General features: G+C 40.0%; 2 protein-coding genes across 2 annotated transcripts in view; both read left to right on the plus strand.

Moving 5' to 3' along the window:
- CUNH4orf19 (chromosome unknown C4orf19 homolog) overlaps positions 1-25,826 on the plus strand; it is a 266,923-nt gene that overhangs the window by 96,877 nt on the left and 144,220 nt on the right. The window lies entirely within an intron of this gene.
- On the plus strand, positions 2,469-22,004 carry PGM2 (phosphoglucomutase 2). The gene is made up of 14 exons (XM_061470746.1): positions 2,469-2,644; positions 7,638-7,805; positions 8,631-8,737; positions 9,102-9,186; positions 10,422-10,505; positions 11,969-12,162; positions 13,087-13,276; positions 13,972-14,069; positions 16,491-16,671; positions 16,793-16,886; positions 17,656-17,785; positions 20,041-20,230; positions 20,866-20,999; positions 21,702-22,004. Exons 1-14 carry the CDS (start codon positions 2,573-2,575, stop codon positions 21,802-21,804), a joined length of 1,830 nt encoding a protein of 609 aa, XP_061326730.1. The 5' UTR covers positions 2,469-2,572; the 3' UTR covers positions 21,805-22,004.

Genomic DNA, 25,826 nt, shown 5'->3' on the forward strand with positions numbered 1-25,826 from the left:
CCTGAGGCACTCAGGAGATGTTCTATGGATGTGTTCCTGTCCGCTGCCCCTCCTTTAGTTGAGTCAATAGTGGTACTTTGGCAGGATGCTTTGCAAAGTCAATGTCTTAGTGGCTTATATTATTATTCACTTACACAAATGCTGGGCTTTTTTTTGTGTGATTACATCTGTCCAGCATTTGAGAAGCATGGCAGAAGTTCATTGACATAGTCCCCAAGGGCAGCCCCTTCCTCATTTGCCTCATCCTTTAAACATGGGGCAAAAGGGATGCTCAGGTTGTTCCCATTGAATCACTGTTTGAAAGAGCCTGGATAGCTATATCCCTTGTGAGAGTTTGAGTCAGGACTTGGCAGCACTGGCAGGTTACTCTCCTGGCTCCAGAGTGTCTGCTCCTCTGGTACTGCACCTTCCCAGTGATCTCACCCAGGGATTTCCCCCCACCTTGGCCTGTCCTGCAGAGTCGGGCAGGGAAATCCCAGTCACTCCCATAGCTCTCTGCATTTATGCAGCCCTGGTCTAGCTCAGCTTCAGACAGATGCTAGCAAAGCTCTGGGACAGTGAGCACCTTGCCCATGAAGCTCCAGAGCAATTAGACTGCTGTTTCCCTTAGTATTTTACGAGGTTGATGCCAGATATCTTGTTGTGCAAGAGAGAGAGTTCAGTGTTCTCTGCATTGTACTTCTGCCAGAAAAGTTGTAAGAAGTCAAAATGGTCAAAGGGGCATCCTCAGGGGACTGCAGCCAAAACCTGAGCTAAGTTATTGAACTGTTTAAAGAGCAACAGCTTGGCAGCTCACACTTCTCTCAAAGACACTATGCTATAAGCCAGAGCAATTACTCAATCAATGCAGCTTTAGCTGCTCCTTAGCCCTGGCAGGAGGAGCACAATCAGCTTCCTGGAGTGAAACTTAGCTACTTTTTTATTTTCTTACTTTTTTCAGTTTTGCAGCTGATGGCAGATCTGTGTCAAGGCAGGGAGATGCAGAGCCAGAGGTGCTGCTGCTGAAGAGTCAGTACCCTCCTGCACCAGAGGGGAGAAGGCAAATTATCCCAAAAGTGGCCAAACATCATAATTCTGTGTCTGATTTTTTCCTCTTCAGTTCCACTGATCTTTCATCTTAAAGCTTTTCCAGAGGGATACCTTAATAGTTATTTTTACTCATCAGTAGTGCAGGAGGAGATTCATTAACAATGATCTTCGCAAGCAATGTGTACCATTTCTCCTTTACATACATTCTGGTAACATATTAATGAACTTCTGAAGGTTTTAAAATACCCTACAAGTCATTATTTCTATGAAAATTTACCCAATTAGTACTCATTATTCTACTCAGTCATACATGCCAATAATAGATGGTTTAGTGTATAAATGAAAACATGTAGAAATAACATGTTTCATCTGATAACAGTGAGCAGTTCTGACTTGAAAGGGTGTGGTATATAGGATGTTTGTTGACAAACAAAAAGCATCCTTCAACACGAATCACATTCACAATACTGAACAAGTTCTTCTTAGGAATGGGATTTTTAGCCCCCCAAAGTGGGAATGGAGTCAGCCAACTTCTCACAGCACCAAATAGGAATCATCCAGGATTTGTCCCGGTATTCCCTCTGCAGGGGCTGGCATGTGAGGCCAGGCTGCAGCCACTCACTCGGGATTAGCAGAAGTAGAGTGCTCTGACTGTGACTTCCATAATGAACTTCCTATAGTTGGATGGTTGGCAACTGAAGGAGAAACAGAAGTCACATCATGTTCTAAAGTTTGAGATTAAACACTAAAAAACATCCCAGCTACAGGTCAGTACACTGATACATGCCCCCTTTCACACTGCTTGCTTGTGCAGAATTCCGGCTTGTTCTGGGACATACAGGACAGAGCAACTGAGAAGGAAAGATGGAAACTGATTTTTTCCAGGCTGTTTCTCTCTTTGCCTCCAGGTGAATGCAGTTTGTTCATATTTTTATCATGGGAAGGATTGGCTACACTGTTAGCATGTCAAACAGACAGACACGGCTGAAAACTTTGCCTGGGTCTTGGCTTTTCCATACTATCACACTACAAGCAGTAAAGAGTAAATAAGGATGCCACATGCGCATCTTACGTTTAAAGATTAAGTAGGTGACTATGTCTGTGTTTTGCTTACAGTCTTTATCACAAATTAAGATTCTTCTGAGGTCATCCCTGATTTACATTGACCTTAGAAAGGAATCCAAGGAGCCTTAGCCATGAAAAGTTACACTTTCAAACTACATCAGCGTTAGATCTATCCTGTCACTCACGTCGAGCAGGAGGCAGCCGCTTGGTGCGTGTAGACAAGCGGCGCTGCTCATCCCGCTTCTGCCGTTACCCGGCTCCCCGGCTGTGGCCACGGCGGGCGGCGCGGAGCTGTCCCGGCTCTGCTCCTGACCCCGACCCCGACCCCGACCTCGACCCCGGTGGGGCCGGGGCAGGCGGGCGGGGCGGAGGTGGCGCGGCCCGGCACGGCCCGGCGGGCGGAGCGGAGCAGCGGCGCTCCGGAAGAGGGAAGGAGCGGGGCGGTGGCGGTGGCGGCGGCGGTGGCGGCAGCAGCAGCATGGCAGCGCGAGGCTCCGCCGGGGACGCTGCGCTGCGCCGCGCGGCCCAGCAGTGGCTGCTCTGGGATAAGGTGAGGGGCGGAGGGAGCTCCGGTCGCGCTGGGACTTGGCGGGGCAGGCGGTGGGGGCTCAGGCGTGGCAAGCATCAGGAGGTGCGGGGCGAGCCCCGGGTTTCAAGCCGTGTCAGTGCCTGGGGGGACGAAGGCACTTGCTGGCTCTTTCCGCTCTTCTCCGAGGCCCCTGGCAAACGGGCTGCTCCCCTTACCCCGTCCTCCCCTCCCGCAGTGGGGCTGCGGTTCCCGCCGCTGCTGCCGGGTCAAGTTCTCGAGGCAGCCCTCTCTTCAATCTAGAGACGCGTCCAGCTGGTCTGATAAGTATCGGCGCTGTATTGAATTCCTTATTTAAAAGGGTCTGTATTGTTCCTGACCGCTTCTGTTGTAGGGACGTTTGGTAGGCTTAAATTATTAAAGGGAAGAACACATCGCTGTGCTGTCTGTCTCCCGGTGTTAAAAACCTCCAGGTACCTCCGTGGTTTTGTTTACTATAATACCGTTTCCAAAAGACAAGCAGGCTTGCTTCAAAACCACTGGTTAAGTGCAGAATCCATCCTCTTCTTTCTGGTGGTGTTGCCCAGTGCTTAGTGGGCCTCACTGTTTGTGAGATAACTTCCGAATCTTCAATATTGTTCTGTTTCATGGTTCTTCCCCCTTTTTCTGCCATTGTCTGGGAACACTTTAGCATGCATTATTTCCCATCGTGTTAAGGTGCTTAAACATTGCAGGACTTCGTCTTCAGTGTTGGTCTTGACAGCACTACACGCAGCAGTATTTTTCTATATTCCACATATCTAAAGAACCATCTTGCCATAGTGGTGTTCTGGATAATGCTAATGTAGTTGCTTCCTGCTGCAGTTCGCACTTGGATGTAGGCCTGTATTCAGGATATCGGGTTTCTAGCTTTTTGTCCTTATACGTGAAATATGTTTGTTTGGGTGTATTGGGGCACACATGTCCCCCTTTGCTCCCTTCAGTGTCTGCCCTGGGCTCAGCGCCATACAGTCTGCTCTGGGTTTTCTGCAGCACAGAGGCTTGTTTGGTACAGGCTCTTCTGCTTATTTCAAGATTATCAATGAAAACAGAATAATTCTTTTGTGCTTTTAGTACTCTTTCCAGGTTCTAAAGGACATCATTAGAAGTACCTCAAGTTCGCTGTGATTCTTTATTAAGGATCATTTGAGTGGTTAACTGCTCAGTTAGCCAGCTCTGGTTTTATTAATGATAATGCACTGCCAAACCAGCCCTTCTTTCAGAACTGCTGGTGTGTCACATCCAGTGACAATACGCTTATTGTCGTCATCTGGTTTTTTTTTCCAGTATAATTGATTTTGAGAAAACAGTCTGGTTTTAAAGGGTCTCTTATTTCCATAACTTCATAGAATCATAGAACGGTTTGGGTTGGGAAGGACTTTATGATCATATAGTTCCAAGCCCCCTGCCATGGGCAAGGACACTTCCCACTAGACCAGGTCGCTCAAAGCCCCATCCAACCTGGCCTTGAACACTGCCAGGAATGGAACATTCACAGCTGCTTTGGGCAGCCTGTTCCAGTGCCTCAGCACTCTCACAAAGATTTCTTCCTTATATCTCACCTAAATCTTTCCTGTTTAAGTTTGAACCCATTACCCCTTGTCCTATCACTAGCGTCCCTGATGAAGAGTCAGTTTCTCATCGACCAGCACCCCCAAGTTCTTCCTCTCAGGGCTGCTCTGAATCTCTTCTCTGCCCAGCCTGTAGCTGTGCCTGGGATTGCTCCGACCCAGGTACAGGACCTTGCACTTCGCTTGGTTAAACTTCATGAGGTTTGTGTTGGCCCACCTTTCCTGTCTTCTGTGTGACCATTTCATTTTCAGCTGGTTACTCTGATTGTTTTGTGAAACCCTCTGGAAACCTCTTGCGGCATCCCTTATAGCCTCTCTACTTTTGAAAGATTAGCTCTTTGTAATGACTGTGCCTTTGACTCAGTAATAATTGACCAGTATGCAATACCCATTGCTGATTGCTCAAAACTGATGAGGTATTTCCATCTTTCAGGCACTCTTACATGTTCGTAAGAAGAATCCAATATAACCCTTGCCCATTTACTCTGACGCTTAAAAAAAAAGGTTCCTTTTTGTTGTGTGGAGCCAAGTCAATATTTAATGATGATACGCTGTGCACTTCTTACAAAATAATAGTTTGCAAGAGTCAGCCTTTATGGCTAAAGACAGTCCTGCTGACTTAACAGGAAGTTTGTACCTGGATGGCAATTACTGAGCTTGTTACAGAGCTGTTTTCGTCACTGTATTCATTGCAGTGGTGTCATGTTCTTCATTCTTTCTCTTATCGGTCATAAAAGTATGGATAAGAGGTAGCTTCTGCTTTTGTCAAAAGTAAAACCTGTGTAGTGAATAGCTGTCCCTCTACTCTGAAACCCTGTGGGGCCTCCTGCACTGATGAAACCTCTCTGGAACCTTCCCGCACTGTAGATTGAGGTAAATAACTCAAGTGTTCCCAACGGATGTTTAAGCACTGCTGGAAATTAACCCTGTATTAAATCACCTGCCCTGTATTCACAGGAATCCATGTTATCATATTTGCATCCAGTTTTATTTAAGAGTACAAAAAGTGGAACCTGAGAGAACCAGCAAGGAAGTTAAAACACAGCACTTCATCCTTCAGATACAATTGGGTCCTTCTTCAGTAGAGATGCTGTGAAGATTTGGGTCTGGCTTCTTTTTTCTGCTTAGGAAGGTTAATGTTTCTTTTTTCCTTAGCTGCATAGATCGGTATTGTAACATTCACACAATATTGTAACATATTGAAACATTTGTTTCAATTTTAAATTAAACAACATGGGAACAGTTGTCCGTACAGTAAATAAAGAAAATGCAGATTCTTGGAAGAATTTAGCCATAAACAATAGTAACAGTAATTCTGGAAAAATCCCTCTGCGCTGTTAAACAGAAGGCCTGGTTTTTACCATTACTTTGTTTTGGAGGTGGGAGCAGCAAGGAGCAACCCAAACAACTAAGTCAATGCAGTGAAGTTTTCTGTAGCAAACAATGTGGACCTAAACTCTAAGACTTAGGCAGCCACCTGGGTGAGTACCACCATTTAACCAGACGTAAAACACTGGAGGATCCCTGCAGCTTCACAGTCAATACCAAACCTGGATAATCCCTCTAACAACAGTAACAAAGATTTCCCTGGTGAGAGCTATAGGAGGTTGCCTTGCCCAGCTGCCTTTCTGTACTGGCATTACAGCTTCTACTCTGTCCATCTGTACAAACGTGTGCAGCACCTACCTAAAGAGATGCCTGTTTCAATGGTAAGAGGAAACTCTTGTGCAGAACGCTCGCAGAGAGGAAAAAAGGTGACCAGACAGCGTACAAAGCCTGATGCAAAAGATGTCATTCAGGCTTCACCTACAAGATGCGGGCCTGATACTGCAGCAAAAAGTTCAGGTCAACTTTTAAACAACCTAAACTCAGAATAGTTACACTGACCTATATTATTCTGTAATAACATAGAATTATATTTATTATTATAGAATATAATTACTCTATAATAACACAGAATTATGTTGAGCCTCCTACAAGGAAGTATCAGGTACCATGTTCTTGGACTGGTAGTTCTTAAACTGGAAATCAGTAGTTATGGAGTACCTCATTGCTTATTGTATCTGGGAAACTGCCTTTTTCAATTATTTAGTTTATTCTGTGTTACACAGTTTGCTCATTAGCACCAAAGGCTCTTTAGCTTTTGAGAATTTATTTAAACGATGGTGTTTGTCCAGCAGCAGGTGCACAGGTCAGTGATTAGGGCACCCTGATTTTAGTTTGGTGTGCAGAATGCTTACACCTTTGTGTGCAGGCTGACTCACATGCCTACTGCTGTGCATATTCTGCAGCATTTTCTGGAGCTGAAGAAAGTACCTTTTTTTGTTTGTTTGTTTGTTTGTTTGCACTGTATGTATACCTGAATCATCCAATAAATAGTATAGTCTATGACCTTCATTTGAAATCAAAGCTTGAGTCTGTTTGGATATGGTAGTCTTTGTACTCCAGTGTAAAGAGTGCGCAAACATGTAACGAGTAACTTGCAGGGATGCTGCCTCTCCACATAACCCTGTTGCCTAGTGCCTGGAGTGTGCCATCTGTCCTCTTGGCTCATCAGTTTTCAAAGATCAAGCACTAAACTTCACAGGTCCCATGATACTGAGTTGTTGCAGTGTAGGTATTACAGGACTTTACTAATTAAAAAGTTTGAAAAACAGAGGGTTGATAATGACAAAGAGTTGAAACAAGCAATATATCAAGAAAAACTGTGACACTTGGAAACTCCTCACTCTTTGCAAGCAGTCCAATGTGGCCTTTCCCTCGCCACTCTGCACAGTCATTCTGTTTAAGAATTCAGCTGCAGTTGCTGAGCTTTGATCCTGAGAGTTGTGCTTATTTTTACAAGCATTACCCACAAATATATTGCAAATTATCATCTTTATCTTCTGATGCGTCTGCTTTAGTTCCCCTGGTGTTAGTCAGTCTTTGGGCAAGGTGGTGATTTTATTTTTTAAACTCTACTTTACTGCTTTGGAACTACCAAATATTTCTTAATCATCAACTTAACTTACTTTCTTATATGTTTAGAGTAGTTCTTCTGTTATGATGACACTTCTCTGAACTGTAAATGTGCTTTTTTTGTTTGGTTTTGTTTTGGTTTTAAAACCAGAAAATATTAAAATAGACATCTTGGAAATCTTTTCAGTTCCCAGAATGTGATATCTATTCTGCTGTCAAGGCAGTTCAAGAGCTAAATCTAAAATAAGTAATACTTGAGATCGTACTGACTTCAAATTAGGAAGATGTAGTAGGAGTTCTGGTGCTCCTGAAGTGGTGTGTGATGCTTTGATACTGAAATAACCCACTACAAAGAGCGGGAAAGAAAGTCAGTTCTGTTAAGAAGCTTTAGGGTGTTAAAAACAACCAAAGCAAATCTTTTCTGGAATATCTGAATTTTGTATCTACAGAATCCCAAAACTTCTGCAATAGTGAAGCAACTGCTTGCTGAAGGAAATGCCGGAGAGCTGCAGAAATACTTTGGCTCACGGATGGAGTTTGGCACAGCTGGGCTCAGAGCTGCCATGGGAGCAGGGATTTCCCACATGAATGACTTAACTATTATCCAGACAACCCAGGTACTGTGTTCAGCACTTTAGCTCACTTAACTGGTTGTATATACAAATGGGAGAGCCTCATTTAGGACAAGCAAATGGGTATTATATGGAAGTACAAGTTTTTTCTATTCCTCCATTTTTTTTTAAATGTTAATTAGTAGCTAAGTAAGTGCTGATCTCTGAAAACAAGTAGGGATAAGCTTTAAACCATTAGAAGAAGTTATTTTCCATATTTGATTTGTAATTGAATTTGTACACAGGTACAGTTAAGATCAAGTGGATCAGTTAGTCCTGTTGGACTACAGATAGCCCCAAAGGTAGCCAGCATTTGGCTAAGCTTTGTGTACGTTGGATGTATGAAGTTACATAAATGCAGAGAAGCTATATGTGTATACGTAAGTCCTAAAGTAGATCTGCTTGGAGAGAGCTTAAAAAAAATCCCGAAACCTTAAATTACTGCAGCCCAGAGTGGTGGTGTATCATGTCCTAGACATGTGTCATTATTGAGGGTGAGGTTCAGTTTAAAACTGATGGATTTGAGCTGAAAAACTGAAATACTGGCCAGTTGTCCTCTTCCTCATCTGACATCTATCACAGCTAATCACGTCATTTGTTTCTGGAGTTGGTTCTGGACTTAAATGCTGTCCTGCTTCACTACACTGATTTGAAGGTTTTTGGTATTTCTTGGTGTTTCTTGATCCTAGACAAACTGAATCCCAATCGAGTTCAGTAAGATGTTATGCATGCTCACATTTTAAGATATCAACATCTTAGCAATCATTTTAATGCAGTGATAAATTAAATGTTCAGATTGGGTTGATGAGGTGGATTTGTTATTGTCTCCAGGGATTTTGCAGATACCTTGAGAAGAATTTCAGTGACCTGAAAAAAAGAGGAGTTGTGATTGGTTTTGATGCTCGGGCTCATCTTTCCAGCGGAGGGAGTAGCAAAAGGTACCTTTTAGTTTTTAAGTATTTTGCAGATGTCTTGTGTGATCCATTATGCCTTTATATCTGCTTCAACAGTATTTTCTCTTTCTGGAGAGTGAATTAAGGTGAGGGACTTATAGTACTTTTATATTCTGTTAATGCCAAAGCAGCTCTTGGGAGTTATGCTTCGTCTGTTGGGAATAGTGAGGGAACACATTTTAAATTGGGTATGTATAATAGTTATTTATGTAGGGTTTTGTTTGTTTGGGGTTGCTTTTGGTTGTTGTGTTTTGTTTTTTTAATTGGGGGGGGGGGGGGAAGCTGTGAATTCTAGAAATCCAGTTGGTGAGAAAATGAATCTAGTTCTCTGGCATCTTTACTTCTTTAGGTTTGCAAGACTTGCTGCTAATACCTTCATCAGCCAAGGAGTTCCAGTTTATCTCTTCTCAGATATAATACCAACTCCTTTTGTGGTAGGTTCCCCTAATATATCTTTTTACATACCAAAAGTTCTGTCAGGTATCTTGCATTACTTACATTTAAAAAAAAACCAGACATACCACTTTACTTTTTAAGATCTCTCTGCAGTTAGTCTTGTTTATTTAGCTGTATTTAGTTTACAATATCCACAGCAAGAGCAGGAAGAAGCTTAGCGGAATGTCAGTGACACTGGGATGTGTTTCTCTTCATTCCTGCTTTCACGCAGATTTCTTGTAAAAGACATCTCATTATTTCTAGATTGCTGTGGAGTCTGAAGTCTGAAACATGTAGGCACATTACAGTTTGGTTGGTTCTTTATTTTTGTCATTTGGGGGGGGGGGGGGGGGGTATCGAATCCAAAGTAGCCTTTTTAAATAGCTACTACAGGTAGTTGGAGTGCAGTGATACGCCGGGAGGGTTGTTGAATGTGTCCGCATTTTCACCATCACATCACTAGGTGTCAGTCCTCTAAAGCAATAAAGAAAACCTCTACCTTTGCACTAAAGAAAGTTTCTCCTATTTATTACCAGTTATTCCAGCGAGTGCTGCAAAGAGAACACAGCAGGATGAAGGCTTTGTATGCAGCAGTCCTGTACTGCTACAAATTTTGGTAGATTTAGGGTCAGATTCTTCATAGTGCAGATGAAAGCATTGTTGCAAGAACTGCAGTTGATTGTATTTGCTATCAAAGATCCAGGACTTGAACTGGACCTGTTGTCACAAATAATGCTTTACTTTTAAGTCACACCATCTGTTTTGGATTAATTTATAAGAGCTCTGTCCTGAACAGTTCTCCTCTCAACCACAATGGAGTAATTGCTCCATGGACTGCTCTCAAAATATAGCATGCATGAGACTGCTTCAGCTGTAATTCTCCACTCTATACAGACTTCTGTCACTATCCCAACAGAATTTACATTCTACAGTAGGCAACACATGCACCTGGTTTCCTTCTATAAAAACACTACTCTAAAGATCCACAAAGTGTCTGAAACAGCACTGAGAATGTGCAAATAGGAAGTTGCACACAAAAAAGCAAGGGCTAAAGTTGTGCCACATAGGGGCTGGTGGAGCAAGTTCTACTTAGCATCTGCTTTAGAGAGTCAGTCTGTAGGAATCGCACACTGGCTTTCTCTTCACTTAGCAGTATGGAAGTATTGCATATGGATGAGAATAAATAATACAGTATTTTAAACATTTCAGTTCAGAAAACTTTCTCTTGTTACAGCCATACACAGTAACTCATCTGAACCTTTGTGCTGGAATTATGGTTACGGCTTCCCATAATCCAAAACAGGATAATGGTTACAAGGTATTCCTATATGATCTATTTTCTGGTTTATTTCAAACATTTTTTTCCCATGTAGAGACACCAGTACTATTATGTATAGTTTCTATCACGGTATAGACCAAATTAGTTGACCATTTGATCTCTTCTAGATGTATGTATTTAAAGCTAGTAGTATGTTTTACTAATAATTAAAATCTTAGCTCTAAAAAGCAGGAAGGTGAGCATACTTTGGAACACTTTAAAATATTAACTGACCTCTTTTCAAAAGCGCTAATAATTGCTCCAATTCATGATTTAAAAGTATCTCTTTCATTTGACAAACCCAGAGAATTAAAAATACATGAAACCTGATAAGTTGCTTGCACAAAATGTTTTGAATAAATTCCATTGATTTCTTGTACATTTTTCTTTTGCTAAGTGACATGGTTATTACTGTCACTTTTTTTTCTATAACAGAAACCTGCTTTCCACTGAAAAAAAACATTTCTGAGTTGCCTCAATGCCAGTCACCCCATAGCTTGACTGGTCATATACGGACTATTTCCAAAATTAAAAAAATGGAATTTGGGAGATCTTTTTTGTCTTCTTAATAGAAAAACAAGGCATTAGCAGGGATGATTTCTTGCTGTCCCTCCTTCCAGAACTTCGTGTCTTTTTAAAATTGATTTTTTTGTTAATATTTCATGTATTGATCATGATAACTTCTTTGGGTGTTTTATCAAATGCTTTTTTAATCAACTTAGTTTTTTCTTAATGCTTTTTTATTTGGGCTACATATGTGCATGGCCCAGATGCTGTTAGGTATCTCTCCTTAAACTTGTGGTCTGTAAACCATCAGTAGGAGGAAGTGTGCAAACAACTGTCAAAAAGTAAAACTTAATAAGTACATCTCTTCCTGGATGTGTAAACAGTCAACAAAAAACAAAAGACTACAAGGACTGAAGGTCCTAAAACTTAATTGTATTTGTGCTTGCTGTTGCGGCAACACTGCTGCTGTACGCAGCTGCAAAGTTTTTGTGCCTTTCTCCTTGTCGTGGTTTAAGCCCAGCCGGTAACTCAGAACCATGCAGCTGAACCCAGGACACTCCTTAATTCTTTACTTTTGTACACTTTCTCTTCTTAAGAATTCTTCTGTATCTAGTGATACTACCTCAAAATCTGGGAGAAAGTATACGGCATAGCCTGGGCAAGTTATCAATTCCAAGGCAAGCAGACAGGTTGAGTCTTCTCAGTAAATGAGCTGGGTCTTGTTTTGTGTTTCATTTTGGATTTGGATATCTTCTGATAAAATTAAGGAGCTTTTTTTATAGAACAAAAATGGGATGTGAGAGGGAACACTGAGAATATGAGCAGGGGAATATTCTGGCTATACTTAAGCCTAATTTACTGCAATACTCTACCAAATGCAGTGCACCTTAGAAAAAAAAATTACCAAATTATCCTACAATGTCAATGACCAAATACTCACCCTATTTATTATTTAGGTTTACTGGGAAAATGGTGCTCAGATCATTTCTCCTCATGACAAAGGAATTTCTCAGGCTATTGAGGAGAACCAAGAGCCATGGCCTCAGGCTTGGGATGACAAACTGATTGACAGCAGCCCACTACTTCATGATCCATATGCCATGGTCAATAAGGAGTATTTCAAAGACATACAGAAACAGTGCTTTCACAGGTAACTGGTTTTAACTCCATTAAGAATACTGGATTTTCCATCTTGTACTTCAGTGAGGCAGTTTAAATTGATGGAAGTCAGGGCAGCTGTGACCCTGACATTCTTTCTTTGCTTCACAGCACTGTCAGCTGTGGGATGATGTAATAAGCCATTTCATAAAGCTGGTCTGGCAGAAGTCGAACCCAGCAACGTGATAAATTAGTTTCTGATTATATCATCTCTCTGTATTCACATGGCCAGGCATCAACCAAACGCCACAGCAAGACTGCAGCTGTCTTGTGCAGCTGGGCTTGAGCTGACAGTAATGGTCCAGCAACCTTAAAATGGGCTTTTAAGGTAGACGGTGAACTAGGCTGTTAAGCCAGTTCTGGCAGGAGGTCTTGCTCTGTTGTTCTAGCTTTGCATGTGCTCCTGGTGGCCTTGGGCACCTTGCAAAAGCCTTTTCCTGTCACTTCCTCCATAAAGTCAAATGGTTGTTGCTTTTTGTGATTAACATGTAGAATTGGTTTATGGATTAGATAACCTGCAACCTGTTAGACCTGTTTACTTACCAAACTTTTAACCATCAGTAACCATATTCTTACAATTGCTAAAAACAAAGTAAGAATTACTAGAAAGTTAGGAATATGAGAAAAATTATGCTGCTTTTTCAGAATAGGAGTTAAATGTCTCCTTACGAGTTTGCATGCCAGAGATGGAGATGAAAAGTCTTATTGGTCAGTTGAGAATAGAGTGTACAACATAACTTATCCCAGAGATTTTCACATACGAGGATATTAGATATCAAGAATGACTTACTGCTGAAAAATGAGGCTAATCCAATTTTGAGAGACGGTATACCGAGTCATCTGTGTCTGAACATAGTGAATTTTGTGCATAATATCCTTCCATATCCATGTTTACTGTTAATCTATTTCATTTCAGGAATATAAACAAGGAAACAAACCTGAAATTTGTTCATACTTCTGTACATGGTGTAGGTCATAAATTTGTGCAGTTGGCCTTCAAGGCATTTGACCTTAGCCCACCTTTTGCTGTTCCGGAGCAGAAGGATCCTGATCCAGAATTTCCCACAGTGAAGTATCCAAATCCAGAAGAAGGCAAAGGTGTTCTGGTAAATAAATACCTTCTTTTTTTAAAAAAAAAAAAAAAAAAGTTTCAATGTCTTTCAAGCAGTGTTTCCTTTCTTCCAGAAGTCATGGCTATAAATATTCATGGAAGGACTATTTTGTTTCTGTTTTCATAGCCTTATGTTTAATGACCACTTAGCTGGAACCCTTTCATTGAAATGAGTAACTCTTTTGAACCACCAGCCAGGTAGTAATCAGCTATAACTTTAAACTACTTTGTCCTGTGCTGTATCAAAATGGGCAGCATCTGCACAGAGAACGAAGTGATACAATTCCTTTAAAAAAAAAAAAAAAATAAAAAACCTCTTCAGAGTTGGTTTTGGAAGGCTTTTACAGTTTACATTTGAAATACAAAGACTAAACTTCTATGATACAATACCGGCAGCAGGAGAAGTTTTCACAGGGGGTTAGAAATCCTGCTACCAAGGATTTCTGCTACACTTTGTTATTAAAGGATCGGGTTGAATTGAAACAATGTTTGGCTCAGGCTGCAGAAGTGGAATGATGTACCTGAAGTTAAATACCCTGACTGTTCTCTACTGCTGCCAGGCTCAGAGTTTATTTTTTTGTACAGACAGATCATGATTTGGGGTTCTTGAGATTAAATAAATTGGGAAATTACTTAAAACCTATAAAGAAAGTATCTGGGAGTATTAACACTTGCTTACTACTTTTCCAGACATTGTCTTTTGCTTTGGCTGAAAAAGATGGGGCAAAAATCATTTTAGCAAATGATCCTGATGCTGATCGACTTGCAGTGGCAGAGAAACAAGAGAGGTATGGTAATTAAAAAAACATTTACATTTTTAACTTAAAGGCTAGGCTCATTTGGGGGATTCTCGTTACCTGTGTTCCAAAGGAAGATGGAATAGTCACAGTCGTTGTTTTTGGACTAAAACCACACAGAAATGTGAGAGGACTGTATGAAGCAGACCACAGTGGGAGCACTAAATGAAATAATGGTTAATATTAGACACTGTACAAATAAATAATGAATAATTGATATGCTGTAATTGAGGCATGCACAGAAGCATGTGAATTGCTGTGACTGTGCTAGACATTACTAAAGGTGGGTTTTCAGTTAGATATTTTTCTCATAAGACTGATAAATATTCGTTCATACTATGTTTATTAAAGAATAACTTGAATATTCAGGAGAACCTTTATAAAACAGGGAACATCTCTGTTATTCATCTGAGCTGCTTCTTTCCCGAATGTTGGACCAAACATTTTACTAATTATTAGGTGATTTGGGCCCCTTTTGCTCAGTTGTCCACTTTTATACATGATGTTATGTACTGCATTTCACCTTAAGCTTTATCAGTGTTTGGCACTTCTCAGTGCCAAATGAGTATAGTACCCTTGCTTTTAAGGACCAGCTATACATGAATTGTTTATCTATGTATAACCTGTCAAAGAATGGGATCACAGAAGGTAAACTTGCTCAAACAAGTGATTTTCATATATTTTTCAGATGAATGGAATGCGTAACCTGTAGTTCTTGACCTAATATTGCCATCCCCTTGTGTATCCCAGTATCTTCTACAATTGTTTGCATTTCTGTTTTGTGGTTAATTTGATGAATGAAAATAAGCCGAAGTATGCACTTGGTATCATATCTACAAATAGTGGTGTTTCTCTTTTCTCTTCCTTGGTAAAGCAGAAACTAATCTGAGCAGTTGGAAATTGTAAGTCTTTAATAAACGGAAACTTCAAGATTTTTAGCTCAGAGAGGAGCAGAACAAAAATCTGCTGCTGGGCCTGGAGCAGAAATAGTGTAAATGAGTTCCCTGTGCATGAGAGCCAGAAAAGAGATATAAAGTCATGACAACAGTCCTGAGTAGCCAAGGGATGAGATGGGTGCCTGCTCACCTCAGTGATTGCAGATGATGCAAATATTTGAACCTGTGCTAGTTATACAAATTCCAAAAACCCAGTAAAAGGAGACAGTGCAAATGTCAGTTTTGCTCACAAGATAATCTCTTTTGGTCTTGTAGCAGCTTCAAAGGTGGCGGTGCTTTCTTTGGGGCTTTGGAGAGCTTTTTTTCAACTCATTAGCCTCACAGCATGAACTAAGTAGGCTTCTCTGCCTTTAGGAGAAGGGCTAATTGGTAGTCTGCTGCATCTTGGGCAGTGTTAGCTGGAATTTTTTGTGGTTTAATGTTTTTGACCTCTGCCAGCCTCAGTTAGCAATTCAGCATTGTGGAAAAGGCATAAAAAGCTTCAGTTTGTGCTAGTTATGATAGGTTAAAGCAAGAATGCAAAATTATTCTGCTTTTTGTCTAAAAAGGTAGAGCTATCTGACACCTGAAGAGGGGGTGCTAGTTTATGTATCACCATTTAGAGCACAGTGCTCTCACTCTGCTACCTCTTTGCTGTTTAGCTAGTCTTAGTTGTCTCCTGTCAGTCCTGTGTCTTCACATTCCTGCTGTAGCTGTTCATACACTAACTGAATATTAGTATAGGCTTCTACAGTATCTGTATACTTCTTCTTTGACAGAAACTCCTGCTAGAGCACACTATCTCAGCACTCTTACACTAACTTGTCACTGTGCAATGCTTTGTACCTGTTGGCATCAATAAATGCAGGAGACTGAGTCTGCTCCTCTTTCACAACAGGTGCTGTTTCTGTAGGTCTTGGTTTTTGTCAATTTGGCAGTGTCTTTGTCCCCTTTTGTGACTGGGAATTTCTGGGCAATTTTGACAGCTGTATTTCCCTTTTACTTCCAGTTTTTCTTGTTTCTAGCAACATGTCAATGTTAATCTTTTTCACACATTTGAGATTTTTTCCAATCTTCTCAATGACAAATTGATGTGTTTGTGATTAAATAGGAAGTATTTGTCACTGATTCAACTAAAAATATTGATCGCTTGAGAATTCTGCTTTCGTGTCTCTGTGCTTTGTCTTACCAATTTTATAATTTGCTGCATATTTTTGTTTTACTTAAAACCTGATGGAAATACCATTTCATCTTTGGATAAACTCAAAAGCTGGTACGTATGATGGAGAATTTTGGGGGGAGGAATTTTTTTGATTGTTCATAATGAACACAATATATCTTGTTACTGTAACTTGGAATTCACATGCAGTGGTTTATTTGTTACTATTTGTGTATGGAAGAACCAATAGCTTTTTTTCCCCCCACCTCCAGAGTCATCCTTTAAATCCATGTACTTTCTATTCTTTTTCCCCTTCAGTGGCGAATGGAAAGTGTTTTCTGGAAATGAGCTGGGAGCTCTTCTAGGCTGGTGGATCTTCACCTGCTGGAAAAATAACAACAGGGATACCCGTGCCATTAAAGATGTCTACATGTTATCCAGTACTGTTTCTTCAAAAATCCTGAGAGCAATCGCACTGAAGGAAGGTTTTCACTTTGAGGTAAGCAACAGTTACACATTATTCCATGTTCTTTTATTTGCTTTCCTACACAGTGTCACATCTTTGTAAAAATTTGTTTTTATTTTTAATGCCTTTTTTTCTTTTCTCCTTACTGCCATAGGAAACCCTGACAGGTTTCAAGTGGATGGGCAACCGTGCCAAACAGCTAATGGACCAGGGAAAAGCTGTTCTTTTTGCATTTGAGGAAGCTATAGGTAAGAAACAAAATATTATGTTCTGGTATCTTGTAAAATAGTGAAAGTAGGACTACTGCAAAAAATGGCAGTGTAAAGGTGTCCTCAACACAATGGGTGTATTTCCAGTGAGTAAATGATAATCATCCATTTGTCTGATTAATATTACTAGTTTTAATCCTTTGTGTCTCTGTTAAGCACCGAGTATGATGATGTGGGCTAGATGTATGTATTTTCAGTAGCATAGTTATGTAGACTTGGGCTGCAAATTCTGCACAAGCTATTTAAAAAAAACCAAACAAAACACATTTTTCGGACTTCGAGTATATTTACCTGACAGTTTGAAGCTAAGCTTAAATGAGAATAAACTAAAGTAAAATCTCCTCCAAGTTGTACTTGTAAACGGGAAAGCCATGAATAAAAGCTATGAATTCATGCAAATGAAATTATAAAGCTATAAAGCTATTTCTTGAGTATCTCAGTACCTGAAAACCAGGGAAAATGTGACTGATTTCTCAGATCATTATCAGTGTTACCATATGTTACCATGTAAGGGCAATCACAATTGAGACCAAGTGCTCTGCTTGCTTTTTACTTGCAGTGTGGCATTTCTCCTTCCTGAGAGCTCCAAAAGCACTCAGGAGCATCTGGCACTGATAAGATAAAAATCCACCTCTGTCATGAAATTCCATTAAATATCTTGCCTATCAAAATTAACACTGATTAGAAAATAAATTTTTTCCACTTTTGGCTTAACTCTGTATTTAACTCTCTATTTTCTTTTGTTTAGGGTATATGTGCTGTCCTGCTGTTCTGGACAAAGATGGTGTCAGCGCAGCTGTGATAACGGCAGAGATGGCTAGCTTTTTGGCAACCAGAAATCTGTCTTTGTCTCAGCAGCTGAAAGCTGTCTATGATGAGTGAGTTCAATTAGAATTGTTTGATTTTCAGATTTTCTCCATTCCACATACTGTGGTTAATAGGGACTCAATGGCACCTATAGTATATGAAAAAAATAAAAATTGGGTTATTGTACCATAGTACCCATCTAAAAAGCAGTCCTCCCTCCTGGGCATGAATACATTCATGACTTCATTTTGTGTCATTTTAAGGCATTTTAAAACTAATAACATTACCTTACTAATGAGATTTTTGAGGTATTTATGTTTGCCTATCTGGGAAGTTCTACTCTTGAATCCTCTTACAGAAGATTGGCCTGGGTTTTGGCTAGCAGTATTGCTATGTGGTAGAAAGCATAGTGCTTCTTGCTGCTAAAATGTGCCAGATGCACAAAAATGTTGATGGCAGAATGGGTCTAAGCAGCTCTGGCATATTTATGATACTCATAGAAGCCAGCTTGCTCTGTCCTGCTTGCAGGGCAACTTCTGATTAAATTAATTCTAGTTGTCTCTAAGGTTAGGCTTTTTATGATATTATTCCAGTTTTTGGTTTTATTTTGTGTATGTTTCTTGGTTTTGGTTTGGTTGTTTTGGTGGTGTTTTTTTTTATTGTTATTAATAGTATACATTGGTTGCTGGTGGTTCTTTCTGCTCCTGAATACTGGAATTTGAGCTGATTGCTCCAAAGTGCCGTGACTGGCCATAACTATTGGCTATATGCAGCTGGATGTCCCTCTGAGAGGTTTTAATCTGGGGCACTACTTTTCTTTTGTTTTCTTTCATGTGTTCAAAGGCCTACAGAAATAAATTGTGGGATTTATCAACTATTGTACATGGCAGTTTAGGTGGGTTCCAGAAGCAGTGGTATAAGTGCATGGAAGAGGAATTCATGCCTAGAGCTGCACATATAGCATCTGAAGTTACAATTCTCTCAATTAGTAGTAGCTGGAAGTGTATTTTCAAAGGATTATCCTTCTCTGGCCCACGCCTACTTTTTACTTTCTCTTTTTTTAAAATACTAATTCAATAAACACCTGCTTCAGGTTGCCCTCAGAAGATTTCCCTGAGTGGAACTTAGCTGTGTTGCTGTGTATGTAACCACTGGAGAGGATTCTCAAAGTCAGAACATATTTAGCATGAAAGCAGTCTGTAGATGCACCTCAGAGTAAGATGTCACTGTGCATAGTCACTCTTTGCTTATGCTAAAGATATAGGGAAGGATACAAATCTTCCTTATTAAATTGATGTTTGATAACTAGAACTGGAGGGGGGATTCTTGTTTTGTTTGGGGGAGGCTTTGTTTTATGTGTGCTTGATTTTCGTTTGTGGGTAGTATAATGTTGCAGTTTTCTGCTCCTTGTTACTTGTTATTTGTCAGATTTGTTTTGTGAGTTCCTGTTGAAGAGGAAGAAACTGCTCTGTATTTTGGAATTATAGAAAGGAGATCTCAAAGAAGAAAATGCAGATCACGGAAAGGGGACAGTCCTAGCAGACTCATCACTTCTTTAAATTATAGGACAGGTTTTGTTAATTCCCTTGCTGGATTCTCAAGACTGACTTACCAACTACAGACCATCCATTTTGCTATAAACATGACCCCATTTAAGGAATCTTTCAGGTTTCTAAAAGGAACATCCTAGTATTAATGAAAAGATTTTGTCCTTCAGACATTTCCTGGCACCTTGTAAACAAATGAAGTGCTGATCTTTAGCTCACTTAAACAACCAGTCCAGGCTTGTATGCCTTTCAACAGTGTGCTGTTTTGAAAAGTCTGTATGAGCAGGTCATTTGTGTTTGATGCTGATTCTGCATCATACTACCTGGCAGCAAACAGATAAGGTAAAAAAAACAATGTTCAGAACAATTTGGTTAAGTAGAGATGCTTTAATGAGAGAGCAGCTTCTGAGGTGTGACTAGAGAAAACAGTCTGGAATTTGTTTTACTCAGAAAAGGTCAACTGAAGTCCCTTCAAAGAGGCTGTTTAGATGTAGTGTTCTCCTATGGTGATTATATCTTTCCAAGGCAATAATGACTTTTTTTTTTTCTGATTTGTAATCATTGAAAGGAAAAGATGTCTGCACAGAAGTTTCTTTGAAGTATGCAAATTAGGACAATTAAGCTGGCAAGGCCTTTTTAAGATTGAAAGTGGGGGAACTCACACTAGAGTTGGGTAAACATGAGAAGAGATTCTTGCTTTATAGAAAGTTGTATAATGTGTATGGTGTACAACTCTATGAACACTGTTTCTTCCATTCATTTGTATTGTGTCTTCACAGATATGGCTTCCATATTACCAAAGCTTCATATTTCATCTGCCATGATCCAAAAGTTATTCAACAGCTTTTTGACAATCTTAGAAATTTTGATGGAAAAAATACATACCCAAAATCTTGTGGTAGATTTAAAGTTTCTGGAATAAGGGATCTAACTACTGGGTATGACAGCAGTCAGCCAGATCAAAAGGCTGTAGGTATATTTTTTTAATTATATATAAATCATAGAAGTATGTATATACACATAGATAAAAATTTCTATGGAGAAACACTCTAAACATTATGTGACATCCTGAGTCTTAAAATGAGTTAGACTGGGGGTGATTGCTTTGCCCTGGTGAAAGGAAATGAAGGTTAGGGTGGAGGGAGGGACGATTTTTTTGTTTGGTTTTGCGGTATTTTTTGTCTCCAGAATTACAGACTGTCAAGGGAGGTAGGAGAATCTTGCTGTCTTGCTACAGCAATCTTGCATTATTTTCTTCAGTTAAACTATCTACTGAGATGTGGCTTTGGGTTCTTTAGTTTTACAGTTTATGTTTCTTTTCCTCCTGGAAAATGCCATCACAGAGCAATTTCTATCTGCAGTAAAAATATTGACTAGATTTGAAATGAGCTACCTAGCAGCATTGTACTGCAACCACATTCTAGGCTGAGGGTAAGGCTGTCATTTGCCTGTTGTGGATTCAAGACCATAATGATGAAAACAAAGCTTAACTTTACATGATCCTTTAGCTGTATTATACAACATCAAGTCATGGGTTTTGTCTTGAATTCATTATTTATAGCCACTTTCCAAGCTTCTAAAACAATTATTCTTACTATTTCTAGATACTTCCCACTAGTAAAAGTAGCCAAATGATAACTTTCACTTTTGCTAATGGAGGAGTAGCCACAATGAGAACCAGTGGGACGGAGCCAAAGATCAAATACTATTCGGAACTTTGTGCACCTCCTGGAAACAGGTATTGTCAGTCAATATCAGTCAAATCTGTGCAATAGGGGCTGTGTGGCTTTTGGTATTATTTTGGTAGGGAAAGGGCTCACCATGATCAAATAATATTAGTACAGTCATTAATTTAGCAGAGGTATTTGCATAAAGCTTCAATTGTACAAAATTTGTTGATGCATTCTTGTTACTGAAATTCCTTTGAACCTAGTTTTGCATTCAGTGAAAACTTATATAACTATACATAAAGTGTCCTAATATATTTTAAACCCTTCTGTGGTTAGCAATTATATCCTTGAGTGACACCCTTGGAAATTATATAGTCTTAAAAATAAGCAATTATTAACTTCTATAATGAAAATAATGCTGTTTCACACATGAAAATTCATCTGCAGATACTATTGCAAGTATAAAAGTTACATTTCTAATCACATATGTTTAGTAAAAAAAGATTTGAACTCAAACTGGCTGTTTGTTTTTAGATTATGTTGTAGTTTTATGTTTCTCCATAGTCTTAAGTACCTTTATGCATGTGCATCACTTGGAAGTGAACATCAGTGCATTAACATAAGAAATCAAGTGTACATATTAGTATCAATAGCAAATGTTTGTCTAAAAAATGCAACAGACTTAAAAATTCCTCAGAATGAAAATATGCTTTTTTGTTTCTCCACTGTGACACTGTGTTTCTATATTTGTGTGGATTTTGTTTTCTCAGTGACGCTGAGCAGCTGAAGAAGGAACTAGATGAATTGGTCAATGCTCTTGAAAAACACTTCTTTCAACCAGAAAAAAATAATCTTCAACGAAAGACTGAGTAAAATAGCAAAATTACTGCCTTAATTGGCTTCTGTAGCATTAGAAGTGCGTTATTTAAGTAGTGAGGATTTTTAGGACCAAACATCTCAGAACCCAACTAAAAAGACTTCTGCTTTTATTGAGAGTTATTTTGGGTACTCTTGGATCTGGTATTTTATTTTGGAAGGAAAGTACCTTTACTTTTGAAGGACCAAAAAATCCCAATAAAAGTTGCAAATGTATTTCAATCAAAACTTGTTTTAATTAAATAAGTAATATCCTGATTTTTGAAATGCAGCCTGTTTTGTGGGGACTTTTATTTCTTTTCTGTGTGAGTAATCTGTTCACACTATCCAACTTTATCTAGGTTTAGATTTGCAAAGCAAATTCTGTTCACAAGAAGCACTGTAAACCTGTGGTGAGTCTTTGACAAACTTGGGAGAGATGTTTCAGAAATAGTGATCTTTCTTGGAGATTTAGGTCCAAATGAACAAGAAATTCATAGTGAATTTGCTGAAGACCTATTTGCTGTGGGACTATAAATATTATTCCAAGTTAGAGATACTAAGTGTACTAAATTGCCTTTCAATACCATGAACATATTAAGATAATGTATGTACATACAACACCTTTCTGTTGCTTCGCTGAACTGAGCATAGTTAGTTCAGTGCATACTGCAGCCTCGGAGCCTGTCACACTGTACGCTACCATGATTTAGTGCAGAACTCTGCATGTCTAATTTAGAGCAGAAGCTTCCATTTTATTGCATGCTGTTGTCTGCACTTGCAGAGTCCAAGAAGGTTATTTGGAGGTTACCAGTTGACTTTAATACAAGGGTTTCCTGCATTTTCAATACTTGTTTTAGATATCAGTGCAGGTCTAACAGCCCTAGTATTTCTTGGGTAAAGAAATCTCTTTGCCAGAACTATTTCTGCTATTCCATGGAGAATGACTAATTGCCAGACCAAGTGTATATCAAATTTAGCAAATTATTCATAAAATAACAAACTTGCTGTTTCGTCCACAGTAAATACTAACTTACCTTGCTAGCTGAGGGTAAAGAAACACCGGATGCCTACTTTCACCTTGCAGACTTTAGTGTATTCATTGGAGGACACAAGAAAGGAGTAGTCCCTGTATTCTGGGGCTGTCATGTCAGTTTTTCTTGGCTGTGCAGAGTCAAAGACAATGTTTGCATCATTCATATCAAGCTCCATCTGCGTGGCATACAAAATTAACTTAAAGTAATAACAAGGATACTGAAGAAAGAGTATGCTGTTAATAAAATCCTAGTCCTTTCAAGTAAAAAGCTAAAAAGATTGGCTGTTAGTTTGTGCAGAAAGTGCTTGTTCAGACCCTCAGCTTTTCTGTTTCCATTTCTTTTGTACTAACCAAAGATGAGATGGGTTTTTATTGATACATGTTTATTTGGTGCCTTGAATAATACAGTCTGTACTCCAAAATAGGACCCTAGGGCCTAATGAATATGGTAATAACTGACAACGGAATCTCAGTATTGACTACAGTGCAATCAGCTTTGCCACGCTGCATGAAATTTCTGCATATATGAACTCCTGCTGTCCTTTCCTTCTGAAAATAAAGGCTTAAAATAGCTACGCAGTATGTCAGACATTTTTCATGCATGTTACATGTGCTAAAACAGTGCATTTGGCATGTTGTAAATCTGAACTGATTCTCAAAAGGAAAGTAGAACTTCCTTAGACACTGAAAAAAAAATAATCAATCACCAGTCCCTTTCCACCTGACCTTGTGCCAGAAAGTCTATTAATCTGTTGGACTTTTTTCTGATTAAACAATCTTTGTATGAAATCTGAAGGCAACAATACCAGACTTTTAAAATGTTGGGGTTTGTCATCTTTTTTTTGAAATTAATATTAATTAAGAGAAATTAAGCAGGAAACTTACGCACTGCTCCCTACCCTTGCTATTGCAAGGGTTCCTTTTTTCCTCTTTCCTGCCCCTCAGCACATGAGGTCATGCATGCCTTTTTTCATTTATGAAAAGGCAGGAGGGAGGCATGAAAAGAAGAAGGTAAGGGGAAAACTTAAATTGAGATAGAGTGTGGAGACTGGGTACTCCAGTACTCAAGTAGGAGAACAAAGCTTAAAGGAATAGCTCCAACATGCTATTGATATTTCTTTTGCACATTGATTAGAAGAAAAAAGCAGGAGGATGACAAACAGAATGGAAGATTGGGACATCTGATTCTCCTAATTTGTCCTTAATTTGCTTTATCTGCCATTCCTGTAAAAGCTTGTTTATGTTTGTGGAACATCCTCTTGAAGGAGTGCTGTCTTTTGTGTGTGCAGGATAGCAGTTGATGTAGGGTGTTATGTTCCAGCTGCACAATCAGTTCTGGAAAACAAGTAGACTACTGAATGTCCATGCCTTTCTCTAGCCAATGTTAGGCTGGGGGGAGGAGAGAGAGACACAGGCATATGGTCCCCAGAACAGAGTAAGGCACCTTATTTCGAGGTACTGGCTATGTGAGAAGTGGAAGGATAAATGTTGGACCTATACCTGAATTTCTGGTATAGGTAGAGTTCAACTCTAGTAGAGTTGAACTCTGGTAGAGTTGAACATGTGTCTTCTGACTCAACCACAGGCCACTCTTGCAAAACATGGTTTCCTGCACTGCACTGCAGTCTGAACTTCAAAGCAAATAGCTCTTTACAACCTTCCAAACCAGACTGCTCACTGGCTGGTCAGATGATGTTGGTCAATGCTTCTGACATTGATTTGTTTACGGTATTCAGTCTCTCACAGTGTGATCACTGTGGACTGAGTATCAAGACTGAGACAGGGCAGCACCTTTGCCAGAAGATACAGCAATAGGGGGCGTATCATGGTGGGGTGTGCATCATTTTCCAGATTGCTAAAGACAAAAGCTTCTTGAAAGAAAAATCAAAGAATCGTAGAATAGTTAGGGTTGGAAAGGACCTTAAGATAATCTAGTTCTAACCCCCCTGCCATGGGCAGGGACATCACACATATCTTGCTGAAGCAAGAGTTGTAGTACACATATGATAAACATAAAACACTCTCTAAGCAGCCTAGATATGCTACAAACCTAGGGCATATGGGGTGGGTAGACTGTGGAGCCTCCACCTGTGGAGGCTGTATTTGACTTTAAACCACAGTGTGGATGGATGTACCACAGGTGTAGTACTCACCAGTGACATCTCTGTGTGTATGGGGTCCCATGCTGAAGAGCACAGCCAGAGGAACAGTTCTGGAGGAGGCAGGTTGGGGCAGGGCCTTCAGTCTGGGCACTGATGAGCTATACCCAGGGCAAGGGGGACTTTGTGCACCTATACGAGCCTGCAGCCCTGGGCTTTGTCAGGGGAGATGATTCTCCTTCTCCACCCTGCTCTTGTGAGACCCCCACTTGGAGTACTGCCATCCAACTCTAGAGATCCCAGAACAAGAAAGACTGTTAGAGCAGGTCCAGAGGAGAGCCACAGAAACAGGCAGAGGGCTGGAGCACCTCTCCTATGAAGACAGGTGAGTTGAAGAGAGAGAGAGTTGAAGCCCAGAGAAGAGAGGGCTCCAGGTACGCTTCATTGCCTCCTTTCAGTATATATGGGGGACTTTTAAGAAAGACACTTTTTACCAGGGCCTGTAGTGACAGGACAAGGAGTAACAGTTTAAAACCGAAAGAGGGTAGATTTAGATTGAATATAAGGCAAAACAATTTTATGATGAGGGTGGTGAGGCAGTGGAACAGGTTGCCCATAGAAGCTGTGGCTGGTTCATGCGTGGAAGTGTTCAAAGCTGGGTTGGATGGGGCTTTGAGCAACCTGTCTAGTGAAAGATGTCCCTACCTATTGCAAGGGAATTGGGCTAGATGATATTTAAACAGCCCCTTCCGACCCAAAACGGCTAACATGCTGATAATAGAGCTATGATGGTGTTGCTGCCCCTACTACCATTGCCCTCGTAATTCTCCTTGTTTAGACCTTTAAAGGGAACCTTCTCATCCCTCTCCATCTTCCACCTAACTGATCCCCTAAACTGGTTACCT

Source organism: Pezoporus flaviventris, unplaced genomic scaffold (genome assembly GCF_033815535.1).
Source record: "Pezoporus flaviventris isolate CSIRO_AGI_PZ_B2104156 unplaced genomic scaffold, CSIRO_AGI_Pfla_v1 ptg000002l, whole genome shotgun sequence".
Taxonomy (NCBI): domain Eukaryota; kingdom Metazoa; phylum Chordata; class Aves; order Psittaciformes; family Psittacidae; genus Pezoporus; species Pezoporus flaviventris.

Coding starts and splice junctions, on each gene's coding strand:
- PGM2 (XM_061470746.1), top strand. CDS start 2,573: ATGGCAGCGCGAGGCTCCGCCGGGGACGCTGCGCTGCGCCGCGCGGCC. Junction 2,645..7,637: donor AGTGGCTGCTCTGGGATAAG/GTGAGGGGCGGA, acceptor TTGTATCTACAG/AATCCCAAAACTTCTGCAAT. Junction 9,187..10,421: donor TAATACCAACTCCTTTTGTG/GTAGGTTCCCCT, acceptor CTCTTGTTACAG/CCATACACAGTAACTCATCT.